Source organism: Xenopus laevis, chromosome 9_10S, assembly GCF_017654675.1.
Source record: "Xenopus laevis strain J_2021 chromosome 9_10S, Xenopus_laevis_v10.1, whole genome shotgun sequence".
NCBI lineage: Eukaryota > Metazoa > Chordata > Amphibia > Anura > Pipidae > Xenopus > Xenopus laevis.
In genome coordinates this window covers 8,986,243-9,009,254 of record NC_054388.1, presented here as the reverse complement: position 1 = coordinate 9,009,254, position 23,012 = coordinate 8,986,243, and the positions used below count along the sequence as shown (strand labels likewise).

The window sequence follows — 23,012 nt, the reverse complement described above, 5'->3', positions numbered from 1 at the left end:
AGGGGGGACTACTTAGGGTAGTAGGTAGGGGCTTTTCTTATTGGGGGGTTTAGTTCTCCTTTTTAAAGGAGTCAGTAGTCCAAAATTCTTTGGTTCTTTTATCGAATCACAACCACCTAATGATTAATTTAAACAAGCGTGACGAGGAGGTAACACACAAGTTATACAGTTATTTGGTTTCAGTGTTCCTTTATCATTTTTACACCAAATAGCAATAATTAGTGAATTAGATAAGGACCATACCTCATTTTCTTCTGTACAGGAAGCTAAATTCTATGGTATAATAATCCTACTTTTTGCAACCGAGGAATTGTCTGTGTGTTATTGTTAAAAACAGACAGGCAGTGCCATTACCTTTGCTTTGATCCTTGTACGAAATGACCCATAAACACGTCACTGCCATAATCACACTTCACTTTCCCCAGTGCTGCTCAATAAAAGGAGCGGATGAATAAGGCACGTTCCAGCCAATCATAAACCGCTTTATAGCAATGTCCCAGACAACAGCTCTATATTAAACTCAATGGGTTACCCTGGATACACGCTGCTAAAAGGCCTCTTATTTATAGGGCTCTTCAGCTTGGAGGGCGTTCAGTAATTAAGTAATGATAATCATACCAGTCGCTAATTGCACGGTAGGGAAAGGGATCGCAGCTGGTTTATATTTTGTTGTGCTGGTGTAGGTAATTGAATTCTTTAATTTTGTAGCGGGGAGAATAATAACTTGTATTTCATGGAATCCTACGTGTTTCCAATAGCAACGTATTTCTGCTTTTTAACAGCTGAATATATCACCATATATTGATATTGTTTTGGTAAAATCCTTCTGTAATGAAAACTATTCATCTGAACTTATAAGACTATACACGGGGGCATTTTATTGCTGGGACTGGGGAAAAAAAAGAAAGCTCAGAATTATGGGAAGGACCCTCCCATTTTAAGCAAATAGTTCAGATTTGTATACATGATTTCCTTTTTCTCTATTACAGGTATGAGGCATGTTTCCAAAAATGCTCTGGACCTAGTTTTTCAGATAAGAGGTCTTTATGTAATTTGGATCCCTATACCTTAAGCAGCATCGGACTGGGGGCCCCCACCACCCCCTGGGCCCCAGAATCGAAGTGCCCTCTGGCCCCCCTACCCGAACCGCAATCCCCCACAAGGGCCAGGTCTGGTCCGGCGGGGCCCACCGGGTTTTTTCCCGGTGTCCCGCTAGCCCAGTCCAACAATGAACTTAAGTCTGCTTAAAAAAATAATTTAAACATTAATGAAACCCAATAGGATTGTTTTGCCTTGAATAAGGATAAATTATATCTTAGTTGGGATTAGTGATGGGCGAATTTTCGCTTCGCCGGAAAATTTGCGAATTTCGCGCGAAATTCGAGAAACTGCGAAAAATTTGCGAAAACGGCTCCGGCGTCTCGTTTTTTATGCCGGCGTCTGTTTTTTCGAAAAAAAAAATTTGACGCTGGCGAATTTTTTCCGCGAATTTTCGCGGGTGTTTCGCGAATTTATTCGCTGGCGGCGAATCGCGCAAATTCGCCCATCACTAGTTGGGATCAAGTACAAGCTACTGTTTTATTATTACAGAGAAAAAGGAAATACATTTTTAAAAGTTTGGATTATTTGATTAAAATGCTTTTTCTGGATAATGGGTTTCCAGATAACACATCCCATGCATGTTTAATAAAACAGTAGCTTGTACTTGATCCTAATTAAGATATAATTAATCCTTACTGGAGGCAAAACCAGCCTATTGTAGTCATTAAAGCAGACTTAAAATATGGGAGATCCAAATTATGGAAAGTCTCCTTATCTGGGAGACTTCCAGGTCCCAAGCACTCTGGATAACAGGTCCCATATCTGTATTTATGTATTTATATAAAATCATAGTTGTGCATTATTTGGACATGGTGTGCCTTGAAGTAAAGGCCTCCATACACGGGCCGATAAAAGCTGTTGACAGACCGAGTCGGCAGCTTACTGGCCCATGTGTGGGGCCAGATCTCGATTGGGCAGGTTAAAAAATCCCGTTGGATCGCGGCCACATCTGTGCATCTATGCGGTCCCGCAATCCAACCGCCTGTATTGGATCCATTATGATCTGTTCATTGGGCCCTAAAGCCCACGATTGGATCAGCCCGATATCGCCCACTTCAATGTGGGCAAATCGGGGAGAGATCTCTATGTCTATGGCCACCTTAAGTGAGTGGGGGACCTTACCAACATACTGTACAAGTACCAGACACTGTTGCTCACAAGAGCGGTGTTGGAATTTGGGAACAAAGGTTATGGACCATGGGGAGGGAGGATGGGCCAGAAACCAAAATTGTATTAAATTGAGGCCTTTTCTTTGACCGTTGTCCCTCTCCATTGGTCATATGCACATGAGAAACCCAAGCAAGGATCTATGGCTGCTTTCTAGTTCTGCTGATCATGTTTATGACTTCCCGTTGAGCGTTGCTGTGTTGGCAATTATCAGATACTTGTCAGGGAATATTGCCTCTAATGAATTTATAGGTGTTTATTAATGCATTGTGTCGCCTGCTTGTCTGTTGCAGCGAGCTCGTATCTTGGCTGATGGAGAACGGAGAGATCAGCAAAGCAGAAGAAGGGGTCAATCTGGGCCAAGCTCTGCTGGAGAATGGGATCATCCATCATGGTAGGCTTGATGCACCAACGTTACGTTGTGTGTTCTCCAATAAATCCTTGAGTGGTAGGGAATTGTATAAAGTGTGTTCTGTAATAACAATTTGATTTACAGTTTCTTAAACATCTTTTTATTAATTTGAGATAAATATAATATTTTAGGAATTCTGAATTGACTTTCAGGTTTGACTTGAATGTTTTGAACCTGAAATATGGTCTATGGCATGACCCTGGAATCAACCAAAGAGCTATTACTCTCCAAGGCTACATTTTTATTGTTACTTTATTCCTTATCTTTCCATTCAGGCCCTCTCCTATTCCTACTCTCTCGCTCACACCACTGCCTGGTTGCTATGGTACATTGGACTCTAGCAACAAGATAGCTTCTATATACAGTATCCAAACTAGAGCTGCTAAACAAGATGATGAATTTAAAAAAAACACTGCAGATTGTCTCGGAATTATTAAAGTTAATTTAATGGTGAACTACCCTTTTAAAGTCCATAATCCTAGTAAAACTATATATATATAATGTCAAAAAAATGTTCCAACAACCTATAGGATGAATCTGAATTTTACATTCCATTCATTTCACAACATTCCTGGCAGCCACTCGGTGATATGACGATTAGGCAATCGAAAGTCTGCGGTTCCAACATTTTGACAAGCTGCTTATATTTATTCAGCGATAAAAATTCCTCAGCTTTTTTTATTGGAAAACAATTCCTTTATCTGTGTGATGTTCTGAGAACACTTCTAGATCTAGTGCTGCGTCCAAATTCCCCATTATGTACAGGGAAGAGAGCCTTTTGGGTTAAGGGTTGTGCAATCCCCTAAATATTGAGCCGTCAGCCTCGAGCGAGATACGAGGCATAGATTGCAGTGACATTTTTAAAAGATAGAGTGAGTAGATGGGTGAGTATATTGCTTAGTGCACCAATAAAGGGAATGTAAACCCTAGAAATAAATGGATATAAAATGGTGTAGTCTTCCAGTCGCATTTGTTGTCTAATGCAGTTTTTACACTTCTAGTAATAAGAACAGCGCCGCCTGCTGTTTATTCGGCCGACGGAAAAGCTATTGAGGAGTGGAAGTATCAAAAGTCTTTCCTCTTCTAACTAATTTAATTTTCTGCCAATGGTGGCCGGTCGGCTGGGTGCTCGTTTTTCATATTCATTGTTAGTGCAGGTATGGGACCTGTTATGCAGAATGCTCGCGACTTTCTGTTATTATCCATTTTTTGGATCTTCCTACCTTAAAATATAAGTAAACCATTAAAGAAGTGAATGTACAATTGATGAGAGTTCTATTCTAAGCACTTTTGTAATTTACATTCATTATTTATTTTCTTTTTATTCCAAGATATTAAGGGATACATGTACTGTTAATATGAATGGATTTTGTTACAACAGCGCCACCTGCTGGTCAATTTCTGACCAGTTTGACCACCAAGTAGTCAAGGAAGTTGTCAGGAGAAAGAAAGAGGCTGATGTTCTTCTGCTTAGGAAAAAAAATAGAAACCTTTCTCAAATCTTTCCTAAGTAGAAGAACATCAGAGCAGCCTCTTTCTTTCTCCTGACAACTTCCTTGACTACTTGGTGGTCAAACTGGTCAGAAATTGACCAGCAGGTGGCGCTGTTGTAACAAATTCATTCATATTAACAGCACATGTATCCCTTAATATCTTGGAATAAAAGATAATATATAATGAATGTAAACTACAAAAGTGTTTAGTATAGCACTCTCATCAATATTACATTGACTTATTTTAAAGGTTTACTTACCTTTAAGTCTACTAGATAATTAAATAAAGATTAATAAACCCAAAAGGCTTGTTTTGCTTCCAATAAGGATTGATCATATCTTAGTTGGGATCAAGTACAAGCTTCTGATTTATTATTATAGAGATAATTTGGATTATGGAGTCTATGGGAGACGGCCATTCCGTAATTCGGAGCTTTCTGGATAACAGGTTTCCGGATAACGGGTTTCCGGATAACAAATCCCATACCTGTAGTGTAAAAAAAATACTATAATCTTGAAAACTAGATATAAAATCCTTTTGCATTGGTCACATGTCTTGCTGGAGGGAATTGATCTCAGTTGCTTATGCTGCTTCCAAGAGGAGGAAAGCAATATGGCAGCTACGTGCTCTTTCTTCCCTTTAAGAATATTAGTCTATGAAAACCTTTACAACTTTAATTGCCCATTACTGGGTTCAGTGGTTGGTGGGGAATTTTATTATAAAACATGTTCGCATCGCTTTCATACAAAAAGTCTTTAAGGTGCCCTGCACCCTAAATCTTGTTTTAAAGCTCTGCACTGCTGGTTCTGACTCCTGCCCAAAAATAGCTGTTTTATGATGTAAACAATAGCACCTAATACTCACCACACTGCTGTGCCCCTGCTGCTCAGAGAATGAGGTGGTGTTGCAGTTTATTAGACTTGCCAGCTTGTCCCTTTAAATATTAAAATATAAAAGAAATAGGGCAAAGAGGAAGAACGAACATCACGTTTGTGAGAAATAAGGTTTGAAAAACCGACACCTGCAGATTAAAGGAGGTCCAAACCCAAATAGAAATTTAATGGGAAAACCTAAGCAGAATGTTCCTTTGACTGCACATATGCATTTTACCATAATTGTCTATTTTTAGTGGTTTCTGCGTTTTGAGCAGTTTTAGACCACTAATATACACAGCAGTACTCTTTCAGGATCTGAGTGCCAGTGACTGGAGGAGGGTGGGGGCAGGAGACTTGGTAGTGGTCCCATCACTGATTTTATGGTAGTGGTCCCATCACTGATTCTATGGGCCTTAGCTGTAATCTGGGCACCTTTGTAAATGCTAATTAGCCAATTCCCATGTGGTCAGTTTCAGACAAACATCAGTTTAAGAACGAGCAAGTCCTCTACCGTTTCCGATATGATGACGGCACTTACAAAGCGAGGAGTGAACTGGAGGACATCATGTCAAAGGTATGTTATACCGAAAATTTCCAGGATGTAAGTTCTTCAAGGGACACTTCAAATAGGCAACTAATAGACCTTAGAAAACACTAGAGAAACTGGGACATAAAAGCCATTATTTTCCTGCTGAATTGTGCTTAGTACAGGGGAATACCTATGCTGCCATAGTTTTATGGGATCTCTCTGTACATACTATGAGCAAACTTAGGGGACTGTTCCTGCTGAATTGTGCTTAGTACAGGGGAATACCTATGCTGCCATAGTTTTATGGTATCTTTCTGTACAGACTATGAGCAAACTTAGGGGGCTGTTCCTGCTGAATTGTGCTTAGTACAGGGGAATACCTATGCTGCCATAGTTTTATGGTATCTTTCTGTACAGACTATGAGCAAACTTAGGGGGCTGTTCCTGCTGAATTGTGCTTAGTACAGGGGAATACCTATGCTGCCATAGTTTTATGGGATCTCTCTGTACAGACTATGAGCAAACTTAGGGGGCTGTTCCTGCTGAATTGTGCTTAGTACAGGGGAATACCTATGCTGCCATAGTTTTATGGGATCTCTCTGTACAGACTATGAGCAAACTTAGGGGCTGTTCCTGCTGAATTGTGCTTAGTACAGGGGAATACCTATGCTGCCATAGTTTTATGGGATCTCTCTGTACAGACTATGAGCAAACTTAGGGGCTGTTCCTGCTGAATTGTGCTTAGTACAGGGGAATACCTATGCTGCCATAGTTTTATGGGATCTCTCTGTACAGACTATGAGCAAACTTAGGGGCTGTTCCTGCTGAATTGTGCTTAGTACAGGGGAATATCTACGGTAGGAAAGTGTGCTATGGCCTATACATTTTATAAATCACAAAGCGAAAGCGAGTACAACTGACAGGTGTAAAACATTTTCCGTTTGAGCAGGGATGCTTTTGGGATAATATATTTGTATAGATGTCCGGGGGTGAGATTGATGTACATGTCCCAGGCATTGGATTTGAAACCATTCCCTATTGTTCTGCTGCCCCTCCTATGGGCCCATTAGGCTGATTAGCAAATATTGAGAAACAGATGAGACCTGCTTCCTGGGTCATTATGTCATCATATGACATCATACCTTGTTGGCAATGTAGTGGGTTTTGGCTAATTTGTTGCGTCCTGATGGGAAGGGCCACCTCCTGGCACATTACAGAACAGAGAGCACTTTCTGCATGGTGAAATGTCAGCTCTATGGCGAGATGAGCACTCATATAAAGCCAGGAATCTTTAATCTTTTATAGCTCCTTATTATATAATGTAAATGTACTCGTTGTACATGCTGCTTTAATTGCATTAAAGGGGTGGTTCACCTTCACGTTAACGTTTAGGGTCAGACTTATCAAGGGTCGAATTTCGAGGTGATGGATGAGTCTTTTTTAAACTCCCATCAACTCGAAATTTGAATAAAAAAAGACCAACCAAAATGTATTAAAAATAAAAATAAATAACATTTTACAACTTCGAGTGAATAGGCTGTATTCAATCGTTCGAATCAAATTCGGATCGTATTCGATCGAATTCGATTCGAAGTATTTAAAAAAAACTTTGATTTTTCAAAGTCCACCAAATGACTAAAACAGCAATTCAGCAAGTTTTTAAATAGACAGTATTTGTAAAGAGACAGTACGTGATATATTTCGATATTCAAATTATTATTGCTACTTTTTATAACTTTCTATCCAGGCCCTCTTCAGTCTTTTAGTCACATCAATGTATGGTTGCCAGGGCAATTTGGACCCTAGCAACCAGATGGCTGAAATTGCAAACTGGAGAACTGCTGAATAAAAAGCTAAATAATAAAAAATGAAAACCAATTGCTAATTATGTCAGAATTTCACACTCTACATCATAATAAATGTTAATTTAAAGGTGAACAACCCTGTTAATCGGTGCATCTGGTTGGCATGATCTGCTGCTAATATATCGGCTGTGTTAACAGGATTCCAGATAAAATAACAGATTAAGAGGCCAGTCCGACTCTGCTCATTAACTTGATGAATGTCCTGGGTTATCCAACGCTACCGAACCTCCTTTTCCCATTAATGAGAGGGGGAAGGCGCATCGCTGTGGGACTAATTTAGGGAAAGGCCCATTCATAGGAACACATGGGGAAAGAAAATTAGTTTCATATCTTTTTGTTTCCTGCAAAACCCAATGTTCATTGTGCACGGCACCTTTAAAACCAATTTCTATTGGGTTAAACCACTTTTCTATTGTGTAGGGAGATACCATAGGCGTAAAATAATTTTTTTGTTAAGCTTCCCAGCAGACCTGCCTGTAGTTTCAATTAAAGCAAAAGGTTACCGGTCCGTTTCGAATAAATTAGATTTAAAGGAACAGTAACACCAAAAAATGAAAGTGTTTTAAAGGAATGACAATATAATGTTGTGTTGCCCTGCACTGGTGAAATGGGTGTGTTTGCTTCAGAAACTCTACTATAGTTTATATAAACAAACTGCTGTGTAGCCATGGGGGCAGCCATTCAAGCACAGGATACACAGTAGATAACAGGTAAGTACTACTATAATTTATATAAACAAGCTGCTGTGTAGCCATGGGGGCAGCCATTCAAGCACAGGATACACAGTAGATAACAGATAAGTACTACTATAGTTTATATAAACAAGCTGCTGTGTAGCCATGGGGGCAGCCATTCAAGCACAGGATACACAGTAGATAACAGATAAGTACTACTATAGTTTATATAAACAAACTGCTGTGTAGCCATGGGGGCAGCCATTCAAGCACAGGATACACAGTAGATAACAGGTAAGTACTACTATAATTTATATAAACAAGCTGCTGTGTAGCCATGGGGGCAGCCATTCAAGCACAGGATACACAGTAGATAACAGATAAGTACTACTATAGTTTATATAAACAAGCTGCTGTGTAGCCATGGGGGCAGCCATTCAAGCACAGGATACACAGTAGATAACAGATAAGTATTACTATAGTTTATATAAACAAGCTGCTGTGTAGCCATGGGGGCAGCCATTCAAGCACAGGATACACAGTAGATAACAGGTAAGTACTACTATAATTTATATAAACAAGCTGCTGTGTAGCCATGGGGGCAGCCATTCAAGCACAGGATACACAGTAGATAACAGATAAGTACTACTATAGTTTATATAAACAAGCTGCTGTGTAGCCATGGGGGCAGCCATTCAAGCACAGGATACACAGTAGATAACAGATAAGTACTACTATAGTTTATATAAACAAGCTGCTGTGTAGCCATCGGGGCACAGCTGAAAAAGGAGAAAAGGCACAGGATACACAGCAGATAACAGATAAGCTCTGTAGTATACAATGGTATTCTTCAGAACTTATCTGTTATCTACTGTGTATCTTGTGCTTGAATGGCTGCCCCCATGGCTACACAGCAGCTTGTTTATATAAACTATAGTAGTACTTATCTGTTATCTACTGTGTATCCCTCCAAAACACTTTCATTCTTAGGTGTTACTGTTCCTTTAAAGGCATTTAAGTGTAATTACGTGTAGCTCTGATCTCTAAGGGTCAGGGCACACGCTCAGATTCAGTAAGATTTAGTCGCCGGACGTTAAATCGCCTCTTCTTCGGGGCGACTAATCTCCCCAAACTGCCTCCCGCCGCCTAGAATGTAAATCGGTGCACTTCGTTATCCGAAGTTTCCTCGTGAAGCAATTTCGGGCGACTTCGGAAAACGAAGCACACCGATTGCCATCCCGCCGACAATTTACATTCTAGCCGGCGGGAGGCAGTTTGGGGAGATTAGTCGCACCGAAGAAGAAGAGATTTGTCGCTGGGCAATTAATCTCTCCAAATCTGAGCATGTGTCTCTGCCCTATTAACCCTGCTTATTAACCCTGTCTCTTGATAAGGTGAAAGGGGAGAATATATCAAATCTGTCCCTTACCCCCCAACCAGGCACAGCAGCAGATGTTTGCATTAGATAGGTGCTACATAGAAACGGTGGGCTTATCTGCAAAGACATTCTGTGCCTCATTCTGACCGGTATTAACCGCTCCACAGGTGCCAGGCAGCAATTTTAGTACAGGGAACTAAATGAAAATGTTCCAAAGAATGTGCTCTGTTTCTGAACACAAAAGAAAATGTGCAGATGAAATGGTGTGGAATAGCCTCCTCTAAAGCTCCCCATAGACGCAAAGATTTCTCTTGCCGAACGACCAATCCTTTGAAATTATCGTGCGGTTAGTGGGATTCGAACGATCAAACATCTTACGATTTTTCGGCCGACATCTGTCAGGAAATTGATCGGCCAGGTCAAAAAATCTTTGTCGGTCCCAGTGCAATGTATCTATGTTTGCAGGGCCAAGCAGGCAGCTCCCCTTTGTTTTACTGTCAAATTGGTCTTTTTAGTTGATGGTCAATTCGTACGATCGTTCAGAGATAATCGTGGTCTCACGATGATGATCGGATCTTTTAAAAATCTCAACATCTATGGCCAGTTTAGCTGTGTAATCCTCACAAAAGGCCAGTACAGGGACATGGGGAATTGAAATCCTTGCTATATCATTTAAAGAAACAACCCTAAAGTTGCTCATAGTCTGTACAGAGAGAGCCCATAAAACTATAGCAGCATAAGTATTCCTCTGTACTAAGCACAATTCAGCAGGAACAGTCCCATAAGTTTGCTCATAGTCTGTACAGAGAGATCCCATAAATCTATGGCAGCATAGGTATTCCCCTGTACTAAGCACAATTCAGCAGGAACAGTCCCCTAAGTTTGCTTATAGCCTGTACAGAGAGATACCATAAAACTATGACAGCATAGGTATTAAGCACAATTCAGCAGGAACACCCCCTAAGTTTGCTCATAGTCTGTACTGAGAGATCCCATAAAACTATCGCAGCATAGGTATTCCCTGTACTAAGCACAATTCAGCAGGAACAGTCCCCTAAGTTTGCTCATAGTTTGTACAGAGAGATACCATAAAACTATGGCAGCATAGGTATTCCCCTGTACTAAACACAATTCAGCAGGAACAGTCCCCTAAGTTTGCTCATAGTTTGTACAGAGAGATACCATAAAACTATGGCAGCATAGGTATTCCCCTGTACTAAGCACAATTCAGCAGGAACAGTCCCCTAAGTTTGCTCATAGTTTGTACAGAGAGATACCATAAAACTATGGCAGCAAAGGTATTCCCCTGTACTAAACACAATTCAGCAGGAACAGTCCCCTAAGTTTGCTCATAGTCTGTACAGAGAGATCCCATAAATCTATGGCATCATAGGTATTCCCCTGTACTAAGCACAATTCAGCAGGAACAGTCCCCTAAGTTTGCTTATAGCCTGTACAGAGAGATCCCATAAAACTATGGCAGCATAGGTATTCTCCTGTACTAAGCAAAATTCAGCAGGAACAGCCCCCTAAGTTTGCTTATAGCCTGTAGAGAGAGATACCATAAAACTATGGCAGCATAGGTATTCCCCTGTACTAAGCACAATTCAGCAGGAACAGTCCCCTAAGTTTGCTCATAGTCTGTACAGAGAGATCCCATAAAACTATGGCAGCATAGGTATTCTCCTGTACTAAGCAAAATTCAGCAGGAACAGCCCCCTAAGTTTGCTTATAGCCTGTAGAGAGAGATACCATAAAACTATGGCAGCATAGGTATTCCCCTGTACTAAGCACAATTCAGCAGGAACAGTCCCCTAAGTTTGCTCATAGTCTGTACAGAGAGATCCCATAAAACTATGGCAGCATAGGTATTCTCCTCCTGTACTAAGCAAAATTCAGCAGGAACATCCCCCTAAGTTTGCTTATAGCCTGTAGAGAGAGATACCATAAAACTATGGCAGCATAGGTATTCCCCTGTACTAAGCACAATTCAGCAGGAACAGCCACCTAAGTTTGCTCATAGTTTGTACAGAGAGATCCCATAAAACTATAGCAGCATATGTATTCCCCTGTAATAAGCACAATTCTGCAGGATTATTTTTGCATATAGTGAGCTCTTTAAGGTATCCTAGGTTCCAGTCTGTTTCAGGTCCTGCAGCTTCTCATGTTTATTATTTGCCTGTTTGCGCTTGGTTGCTTCTAATGTGGCCTGGATGAAACTTATAAACATGTTTTTATCCTTACAGGGCGTGAGGCTCTACTGTCGGCTGCACAGCCTTCTTACTCCAGTGGTCAAGTAAGTCTTACACATTATCTCCAGTAATGACCCCTCTTGGGATTTATTTAATCAGCGTTGTACATTTACAGAGACACAATTACACAGCAGCAATCTATTTAGCTGTCACTGGTCTGAGGTCCCAAGATTTCTGTATTATCAATCCCATACCTGTACTGCTGAAATCCTTTATGAGGCCATATGGTACACAAGCCTAAAATATTCATGGGGCATCATTGGGGATAAACAGATGAGGCCAGTAATGTTCTTCAGTTTGTATTTTCATGGGACGAGTTCCCTACACTGCAGTCACTTTGTGTCACAGGCCTTTGTCATGCTAAGAGGGTCTCCAACCTGTTATCAATCAGAATTTTGCATCATTTCAAGCTAAATTAGATAAATGAATCAGAACCAGGCCGTACAATCAAATTGTGCAATTGGCTTGGGATTTTCCCCTATGGAAACCTTTTGGTTAATAAAACCATCCACTTAGAGTCCTCTGTGTTTAGCTCAACAATCAATAACGGTGCCGATCATCGGAAAAGTCCTCATTTTCCTTATCTTTAAGGAACTGATTTTTAATAGGGTTACAATATTATTGTGCACATTGCTTATAAGGTCTGGTATGGCCTATGATATTACATTATTGGCTTATGTTTCCTCTAATCCTCTTGCAACTGGTGTAAACACCTTTCAGATAATGATATAGGAAGGGAAGCTGATCCATTTAAGATGAGCACTTCAGTTACGCCTATGAATTGAGTTAACGCTGATATGTGCGCGTGACCTTTGTTACGTCAGACCTCACACACATATAACAAGTCCACATAGAGGTTCCCCGACTGGCATTAGCATCTGAAAACCTTCTTGGATTCCTTTGGTTAAAGCCTCTTTCAGGAATAAAACGCTAAAAGATAAATTCAAAGTGCTTTGTGAAAGCGAATTCGCGCTCTGCTGACCTCATCCGAGAAGATTTCCAGCGCTTCCCCACAGTGAGACCTCTTCCAGGCATCTTCTAATCTAGCATGAAATGTGACCTCGTGTCCTTCAATGTTTATAGAGATAACAAGAATAGGCAACAGCAATAATGGGCAAGAGGCCCCTTCTGGTTCTTCATTTTGAGTAATATACCTCGTATTTCTATTATGGAACCACAGGCTTCCAGCTCTCCAGGGCTTCAGGCCAGCTTAATGCAATAAGGTCCTCCAGTGAGGATACTACTTGCACTGTGTGCAAAGCTTGAGCTAAACATTTTGAAATCATTATGCCATTATAACTGCCATAAGGGGTATATCGCCCTTGGCAGGCCTCCATTCACAATGGATTGCCCCTCTTTAATCTACCCAAAAGAGCTCATATGATCCAGAGGTCAACCAAAGTGACCATGATGCCTGTCAACGTCTTGTAGGTCTTTGAAGGTTGTATATTGGTTTATTTTTTTTACTTCTAGCCTTAACTTTTCATTTACTGGGGGATCCTATTCTTTGTGGTTTTAGTCAAGCTGCTTCCAGAGAAAGCAGCCTCAATGGAAATTCCTGGTATCGTAGACTTTCTTCCATCTTGATGGGAGTCCCTGACTTTTTTTTTAACCTGCGAGAAACATTCATATGTTAAAAGAGTTTTGGAGCAAGGAAAGCATGAAAAATGTTCCTGGTTGGTGCACAGTTGGGAAATTTGGTAGCCCCCCCCCATGTGGACTGGCAGCCTACGTGAGCCTTTGTTTGGCAATACCCTTGGTTTTTATGCAACTAAAACTTGCCTGGAATTCAAAAATAAGCTTCTGCATTGAGGCCACTGCGAGCAAAATCCAAGGAGTTGGTGGGCAACATGTTGCTCATGATCTACTGGTTGGGGATCGCCGATCTAGATGCACCTTGACTGCTGGTACCAATATTATAGTTGGTGAAGTACAACGTTTCTGTATTCTAGGCATGCACTGAGATCCTACTGCCTGTCCAAAACGACTACAAGCCTTTGATATATAACTTTTGCTCACTGAACAACTGAAGGTGAAGGGTTCCTGTAGCTGAGATTTGACTTTATATTAACCACATAGAAATAGACAAAGACCACAACACATTCCGATGGTGCTTCGTAGTTCTATAAGGCATAGGCTTTTGTTACCATGACAGTGGCTGAAGATGGGAGCACATTGCTTGCCTATCCCTTCAGTTCAGCCACTAATTCAAGGCACAATCTATCTACATTCAAGAAATGTCTGACATCAGCGAAAATATAAAACAAAATCATAAAACCCCTAGCAGGTTGCTAAATCTCTGTTGGCTCCGAAGTGCCACGGCCCGTCTCAAGTACAAGGTGCCGTCTGTCTGAGGTTTGGCAAATAAACTTGTTTTGCTTTAAAGCACATTTTCAGTTCGCCGGGTGACGTGCCAATGTTTCTGGTGAGCTGGCCTCTCCTTAAATACCACAAAAATAACATTATCTAGCAATTTTTTCAAGTTCCTGTTTGTACTTGGCAAGTAAAGGGCAGGGATTCTTTTTTTTTTCTTTTTTTTCCTGGCCCATCTGATTGGAATTTTCCTTTTTGTAATGCTGTTTTTTTTTTTTTTTTAATATTTTGCTTCCAAGCCTGATTTGTTTTGAATGAAAATGGACATGGGCGAATTAAACCTGCAGTCAAAATAAAATAAACGCTTTTCCTGGTTTCGCATTCATGCATTTAGGTAGGTAGTGTTTTCCTGGCATCTGCCAATCCCAGTCCTTCCCATCAGTTTTCCAGATGGCGAGATGTCATTTATCCCTCCAGAGGACTTGTTTCTACAGCTCCAGAGTGCAATGGGGGTTCCCTTCACAGCACTCCAAGCGGCACTTGCCATTGGCATTGGATATGGTGATGCTAAAGTCGTTTACCTCTGATAATCCATAAAAACCCCTGTGCCATACCTCCCAACTGTCCCTTTTTCGTACTGGAAAGTCCCTCTTTTCTCTGCACTGAACAGCCAGAAAAAGAAACAAAGTTTCTGACTTAATTGGCTTTTAGCAGAGAGCCCAGAACAGGTAACAGATGCAAATAAGATACTTTGTAACAATTTTGAGACACAAAAACACCACGGAATGCCGGCACTCTCGAATAAAAAGTTCATATGCCTAGGTGCAGTATCAAATATATTATTCACCAAAAATCCAAAAGATCCGCACTCTCAGGTCTTATTCATAAAAATAAAAATGTTTTTATTGCAAAGCTTACAGCCTAACGTTTCGGCCTCCTCCGAGGTGTATATATATAAATATTAGGGATGCACCGAATCCAGGATTTGGTTCGGGATTCGGGCAAAATCCTTGTGCCTGGCCAAACCGAATCCAAATCCTAATATACATATGGAAGGGAAGTCACAAAACAAGGAAGTGACAAAAAGTTTTAACACTTTTTCCCTTCCTGTCGCTAATTTGCAAATGAAAATTCAGATTCAATTCGGTATTCGGACGAATCTTTCATGAATCCCAAATAGTGGATTTGGTGCATCCATAATACAGGTTTGGGACCTATTATCCAGAATGCACGGGACCTAGATAGATAGATAGATAAACTAAACAGTAGTTGGAGAGTGTAGAGATTAGCAGCTGTGCTTACTTTATCCTCAGGGCATATGTTACAAATGCCGGAGGATATCAAAGCTCTGTAGAATCTCTTGTTTGAACGCGCCTGTATAATATCGTTTGTGGTTTGGCTGCACTTCTGTATATCACATGGGGATTATATTCTTGGGACATTAGCACGGACAATTTTCTCACCTCCGTGACCCTTGTACTTTTAGGGTCAGGGGCCAGGGCACACGCTCAGATCCGGGGAGATTAGTCGCCTGGCAACAAATCTCCTCTTCTTCAGGGCGACTAATCTCAACGAAATGCCTCCCGCCGGCTAGAATGTAAATCGACGGCGGGGTGGCACTTGGAGCGCTTCGTTTTCCTAAGCCACCCAAAGTTTCCTCTAAGGCAACTTCAGAAAACGAAGCAATCCGAGTGCCATCCCGTCGGCGACTTACATTCTAGCCGACGGGAGGCAATTCGGTGAGACAAGTCGCCCTGAAGAAGAGGAGATTTGTCGCCGGCCAACTAATCTCCCCGGATCTGAGCGTGTGCCCTGACCCTAAACCTTAGTCTGCTGTTGAACTACACTTCCCAGCATCCCCTGGGAAGCCATCATTCACAGATATCAGGTTTAACATCTCTGCAGGCAGCGTAAGAAACATGCATAACATTTCCCGATCCTTCCCCGGACAAAATGGGTTAAAAGCGAAAAAGCGTTGTGCCTTATCGGAAAGCTTTGCTGTTATTTATATTAACTCAAGTACTTTTCTTTCTGGAGAGTTAATTGGGTTCTGAAAGTCGTTTAAGAGTCTAATACGAGTAGTTAATGAATCTTTTACATTAAAGCGCACTTTAGCCACCCCCGCAGCTTCTAGGCCAAAAATAGCAAATTAATGCCACGACTAATTGTGCCGTAATAAATGCTCCGACGTTATGCGCTGTTTCTGGGAGTCCTTTGCTCTTTTGCTTTGTACAGTATTTATTACAAGTCAAGAAATTAGACTTTCATTTATGATGTAAGTATATGTTTATATCGTGATCATGATGTTCCAGCACAAGGTTTCTTAATCTCAATCAATAAACTTATGCTTTAGATCTTCTATTCCTCTTTGTAACATTTTCCCTTTGTAAGATGTCTGGGATCCAACCTTGCCTTTGTTTGGTTTCCCATATGAAAGGCAGAAGTGCTTAGAGCAGCTGAATGATTCCTTTAGGCCACACATCAAAGGGGAAGATGTTTACGTTTGTTCATTAAAAGGTTCCTGATCTGCAGTCGCTAATTTGGGCTAAAGGAGCCGTTTCCACTTTTCCATTAACTGTTAATGTAGCGATGGGAATAACCTTATGTGCCACTGCAGGAGTTTCGTTTGCTACTGCTCCTCTGCTTTCAAAAGTAAAACTTTTTTCTCTGGTTGCTGGGGTCAGCGACCCAGAACACTAGCAATGTAACTACCACTTTTGGCACTGTGGCACAGGCTCTAATGCCAATGGCAAACACAGAACTTTGCTGCCAGCTTAACTTGTCCTACTGAAAATCGCCTGTAACCCCATTGACTTGAGCTCATTTTTAAAACACCTTTAAGCTCATTTATGTATAGGTGCAAGTGCTGGAGCACTAAGGGGTGCAGAAGTAATGCCAATACACAGAGTTCTTGCTCCTGTACCCACTAAGTGTCATTTTTTGGCGTTACTGTTACTATAATAAAAAACAAATCTCAGTGTTGAACAGTCAGTAGTACCATTATTCACAGGTACCTGCATCCAAAGTCTGATGTTATTCACTTTCCCAACCAAAACCCTTTTCCGGATCCTGTCCCTTGGAGTTATATAACCACGTCCTATTGTTCTGTTTCTATAGAGACCGCGATTACCACTTGAAAACATACAAATCTGTTATTCCGGGCAGCAAGCTTGTAGATTGGTTGATATCACAGGTATTGTACATGCTTTTCATTATGCTTTTATGGGATCTGGTTACCTCCTTCAGATACAAAATTATGCCCGTAATTTACTTTAGGGGGTTATTGTCACTTTATTTTTGTGTTAATAATTATGGGAGCTGCTGTACTTCTTTATGCTTTTTATGTCTCCAAATTGCCAGCTTTGCCCTCGGCCCTCGGCCCTCGGCAACAGTAGGGCAAGGAACAGGATAAGAAGTTGGAGGCAAGATAATGACAGCAGGGCAAGTTGGAGGCCAGATGGTGACAGTAGGGCAAGATGGTCACATTGTGACAATATGAAAGACAGTAGGGACAAGTGGTGACAGTAGGGCAAGATGGAAGCAAGATAATGACAGCAGGGCATGGAGGCAAGATAATGACAGTAGGGCAAGATGGAAGCAAGATAAAGATCGTAAGACATGGAGGCAAGACAATGATAGTAGGACATGGAGGCAAGATAATGATAATGATAATGATAATGTTGCTGTCCTAAGAAAAATAAAGACGGTTTTATGGAAAAAGGAGTGCTGTCCATTGGATGTAATTTGTATACCATGGAGGAAAGATAATGACAGTAGGGCAAGATAATGACAGTAGGGCAAGATAATGACAGTAGGACATGGAGGAAAGATAATGACAGTAGGGCAAGATAATGACAGTAGGGCAAGATAATGACAGTAGGACATGGAGGAAAGATAATGACAGTAGGGCAAGATAATGACAGTAGGGCAAGATAATGACAGTAGGACATGGAGGCAAGTTAATGACAGTAGCGCAAGATGGGAGCAAGATAATGACAGTAGGACATGGAAGCAAGTTAATGACAGTAGGGCAAGATAATGACAGTAGGACATGGAGGCAAGTTAATGACAGTAGGGTAAGATGGGAGCAAGATAATGACAGTAGAACATGGGGGCAAGATAATTACAGTAGGGCAAGATGGAAGCAAGATAATGGCAGTAGGACATGGAGGTAAGATAATGACAGTAGGGCAAGATAATGATAGTAGGATATGGAGGCAAGTTAATGACAGTAGGGTAAGATGGAAGCAAGATAATGGCAGTAGGACATGGAGGTAAGATAAGACAGCAGGGCAAGATGGGAGCAAGATAATGACAGTGGGGCATGGAGGTAAGATAATGACAGTAGGGCAAGATAATGATAGTAGGACATGGAGGCAAGATTATGACAGTAGGGCATGGAGGTAAGATAATTTAAGGTAGAACTTCTAGTGCTCACTGAAAGCCAAAGGCTGTTGGCAGTTCTGAAAGGTGTAGTTTTACAACAGCTAAAAAGCAAAAGGTATTCATTTGTTCTATCCCAGGCCCCCCTACTCTAAAGCCTGCCCTGAAACTGCTCAGTTTGTGGCTCCTTCATCTTAGTTAGTTAGAGCTCACACGGAACTGCAGAAAATTTGAGTATAAATTAGTGGAGACAATGACTCCCACCTCTCAGAATCATATCACAAGAAAGGAACAAAGAGAAGCCGGTAATAGTTACTCTCTTGTCATCTTGCTCAAAATGTCTATTAATAGGAATGAACGGATTTTGTTCCCCTGCTGAACAATGTCGCTAACTGCCTATAGAATGGGGAAAAGCCTGTATTTAGCCAAATCAACGATTGACTAAATATCTCTCTCTCTTTCTGTTATAAGTAGGGATGCACCCAATCCGCTATTTTGGATTCGGCTGAACCCCTGAATCCTTTGGGAAAGATTCGGCCGAATCCGAAATCAGTGAGGGGGAGGGGAAATGAGAGCCACTCTGAAAAAAATGTTACTTCCTTGTTTTGCAACAAAAAGTCACATGATTTTAAGGATTCGGATTCAGTTCGGTCAGGAACAAGGATTCGGTCGAAATCCAAAACCTGCAAAAAATAAGTTTATTGTGTTGTTGCTGGCACACAGACAAATTCATTTCATTTTTCATTTTGTTTTATTCCCTACAGGGGGACTGTCAGACCCGAGAAGAGGCGGTGGCGTTAGGCGTGGGACTCTGCAATAACGGCTTCATGCATCACGGTAATTAACAAATATTATCACAGAGGAAACGAAGATCACACTTTATACAAGTTATGATTTGGTGCAATAAGTGACCGCCACCAATTATATTCTTGGGTTCATTATACTAATTGCTCTGTACTAGTTAAAGCTAAATTCTGATTGGGTGCAACAGGCTGTATGATGAGCTCCTCTCCCGCTGACTCTGGGTATGGCAGGCTGGTTTGGCATCTACTGGACCTAATTTTAGACTTTGTCATTGCTCTGTGGTTTGAGAAATCACACAGACAGTTTTACAATTTACTCGCTGGGAAGCCCAGGCACTATGGGTACTATTGTTCATTTCTGGTTAGCGGCTTCATGACATGAACTTAATGACATGTTCTGGGTGTTTAAGGCCACAACATATTAACTGGTACTGATCCAGACAGGTTATGTGTTCCATTCAACTTCAAGTCTGGCACCTAACCATTAAAGGACAAGTATTGCCAACATGTGAAAGGGTTTTGTATGCACTGATATCCTGTCATAAGTACTACTATAGTTTATATAAACAAGCTGCTGTGTAGTCATGGGGCAGCCATTCAAACACAGGATACACAGTAGATAATAGATAAATACTACTATAGTTTATATAAACAAGCTGCTGTGTAGCCATGGGGGTAGCCATTCAAGCACAGCATACACAGCAGATAACAGATAAGTACTACTATAGTATATATAAACAAGCTGCTGTGTAGCCATGGGGGCAGCCATTCAAGCACAGGATACACAGTAGATAACAGATAAGTACTACTATAGTTTATATAAACAAGCTGCTGTGTAGCCATGGGGGCAGCCATTCAAGCACAGGATACACAGTAGATAACAGATAAGTACTACTATAGTTTATATAAACAAGCTGCTGTGTAGCCATGGGGACAGCCATTCAAGCACAGGATACACAGTAAATAACAGATAAGTACTACTATAGTTTATATAAACAAGCTGCTGTGTAGCCATGGGGCAGCCATTCAAGCACAGGATACACAATAGATAACAAAAAAGCTCTGTAGCATACAATGTGATTTTTCAGAACTTATCAGTTATCTACTGTATATCCTGTGCTTGAATGGCTGCCCCCATGGCTACACAGCAGCTTGTTTATATAAACTATAGTAGTACTTATCTGTTATCTACTGTGTATCCTGTGCTTGAATGGCTGTCCCCATGGCTACACAGCAGCTTGTTTATATAAACTATAGTAGTACGTATCTGTTATCTACTGTGTATCCTGTGCTTGAATGGCTGCCCCCATGGCTACACAGCAGCTTGTTTATATAAACTATAGTAGTACCTATCTGTTATCTACTGTGTATCCTGTGCTTGAATGGCTGCCCCCATGGCTACACAGCAGCTTGTTTATATAAACTATAGTAGTGTTTCTGAAGCAAACACATCAGTTTTAACAGTGCAGGGCAACACAACATTACATTTTAATTTCTTTAAAACACTTTGATTTTTGATGTTATTGTTCCTTTAAATAAAATAACATATTTTTGAGACACATCTAAACCCAACAGTAACAACATCTTCCTTTCGGCAGTGTTGGAGAAGAGCGAGTTTAAAGACGAGTCGCAGTTCTTTCGCTTTTACGCCGACGAGGAGATGGAAGGAACCAGCTCTAAAAACAAACAGCTCCGAAATGACTTCAAGCTCATTGAAAATATCTTGGCAAAGACCCTCTTGGTAAGGGGAATTCATCACGTCCTCTTTTGTAGATTCTCTGCCTGAAGATTCATCTCAGATATCAGCAGCAGAATTCTCAGGATAGATCATAGTGATATGTGAGATACCACCCAAGAGTCGCACAAGGTGAAACTGTTACTATAGTGGATGGTTGTTTAGGCCTATGGAGACAGGTTCATTATTGTGAGTCAGGAAAGGCTAAAAGTAGCAGCACATAAGGAAGGGGGAAAGGAGATTTGGGAAGGCAGAAAGTAGGATATGGCGGACATATTTAAACACAAGAAGAGAAATGACAGACGTCAGAGCGGAAACCAGTGTTATGTGAACAGAAAGAGGTTATTTTCTCTAGGAAAGGGGGGAAAGATCAGGAAAAAGGAGGAAGTTCTGATTTTCGTACAGGAAAAGTGATAAATGAAGGGGGAAACCTTCCTGCCATAGACAACTTCCCAAACAGGAAGAGACCTTAAAGGACAAGCAAAGTTAAACTAAAGAAGTAGCTAGAAATGTTGTACGTTTTGTGCTTCTGTACCAGCCCAAGGCAACCACAGCCCTTTAGCAGTAAAGATCTGTGTCTCCAAAGATGCCCCAGTAGCTCCCCATCTTCTTTTCTGCTGATTCACTGCACATGCTCCGTGCTGCTGTCACTTACTGAGCTTAGGGAGCCACTCACAATATACAGTACACATAGAATAGAAATGTCACAATATAAGGCTGATTAGTAATTAATACACATAATTACTACATGGCAGCACAGAAACCAGTGCAATTAGCATCAGAATTTAATAATCAGCAAACCTGTAGCATCAGCTTATATTACAGCCAGGGAAGCTCATTTTCTGCTGGATAATTAGTGACGAGCCCTAAGCTTAGCTTCTCAACAGCCAATCAGAGCCCACTGAGCATGTGAGTGTCACAGACACTTTCCAAGATGGTGACCCCCTGTGACAAGTTTGAAGTCCTGGATCATTGCTGCTATTGACAAGCTCAAACTTTAGCCTCGTGCAATAAGATCAGTTTATAAAACCTTGCAGTTTTAGCCATATTCATTTTTATGGTTTAGGTCTCCTTTAAACATGACCCCACTACACAATGTACAAAAAGGGGGGTTGTGGAAGCACTCAAAAGGCTAAGTTAAAGTATATTTACGTATAATGGAAGTGCTACTTTTCAATGCACATTTCCTGGTCCCCCTGTCCCATAAGTAATTCAGTATAAATGCAAGTGTATGTGTTTTAGACAACGAGTTTTTAGTTACAAAGTTATGATCATAAAGTTGATAAACCACCAAACCACGTCAAGGTTAACCTCATACGGTGGTCCCTAAACTTGTTTACCTCTGGTCATAGTATAAAAAGTCTTTTACTTGTCTGCATAGTAGCATTACTTGTAAACAGTGTCTCTACACAATGTCAAGGTCAGAGATCGGGCAGTGTATATAATATACATTATATATTGACCAATATGCTGCTGACTTGGTATTGAGCGGCCAACTTGGCATTTTCTTTTGGCCACCTTTACGCAACGGAATATGCTCTTCTATGTATATTATCCTCCTCCTCCTCCTCTGCCCCAAACTGGTCCTGCCAGTTACCACGTCACGCATCTGTATGTGTTTTCCCTATAAGAGGCAGTACTTTGTGCCAGGCTTTTATGCTAAAGAGAGGCCCCACTCCGTGCCACATTTAATTGCTGCTCCCCCTCCAGAAAAGTGTAAGTCCCAAATAGGGGGGTATGAGTGCACTCCATGGGGGAAATTTACTAACCGCCGAAAATTCGGCAGTGAAGGTTTTGCACCAATCGCTACACTTCGCCAGATGAAAATTCGCTCAGACAAAGCTAATTTATTTAAATGCGAAGTTGCGTCCAGGGTGCCGAACGCTGTCAAATTTTCTAGCATTACGTCAGCAATGAAAGCGAAGATGCACCAGCATTCAATTAATTAAGACAATAGAGTTGTTATATTGCCCTACACATGAACCCACTGTATACATATGTAAGAAAATTAGGGATGCACCGAATCCACTA

The 23,012-nt window shown here is 41.1% G+C and overlaps 1 protein-coding gene across 1 annotated transcript in view; it reads left to right on the top strand.

The window, feature by feature from the left end:
- prex1.S (phosphatidylinositol-3,4,5-trisphosphate-dependent Rac exchange factor 1 S homeolog) overlaps positions 1-23,012 on the top strand; it is a 168,949-nt gene that overhangs the window by 106,756 nt on the left and 39,181 nt on the right. Inside the window, exons 11-16 of the mRNA XM_041579090.1 lie at positions 2,562-2,662; positions 5,520-5,623; positions 11,742-11,791; positions 17,178-17,253; positions 19,208-19,280; positions 20,845-20,987. Coding sequence (XP_041435024.1) covers positions 2,562-2,662; positions 5,520-5,623; positions 11,742-11,791; positions 17,178-17,253; positions 19,208-19,280; positions 20,845-20,987 — 547 coding nt within the window. The remainder of the gene's footprint in view (positions 1-2,561; positions 2,663-5,519; positions 5,624-11,741; positions 11,792-17,177; positions 17,254-19,207; positions 19,281-20,844; positions 20,988-23,012) is intronic.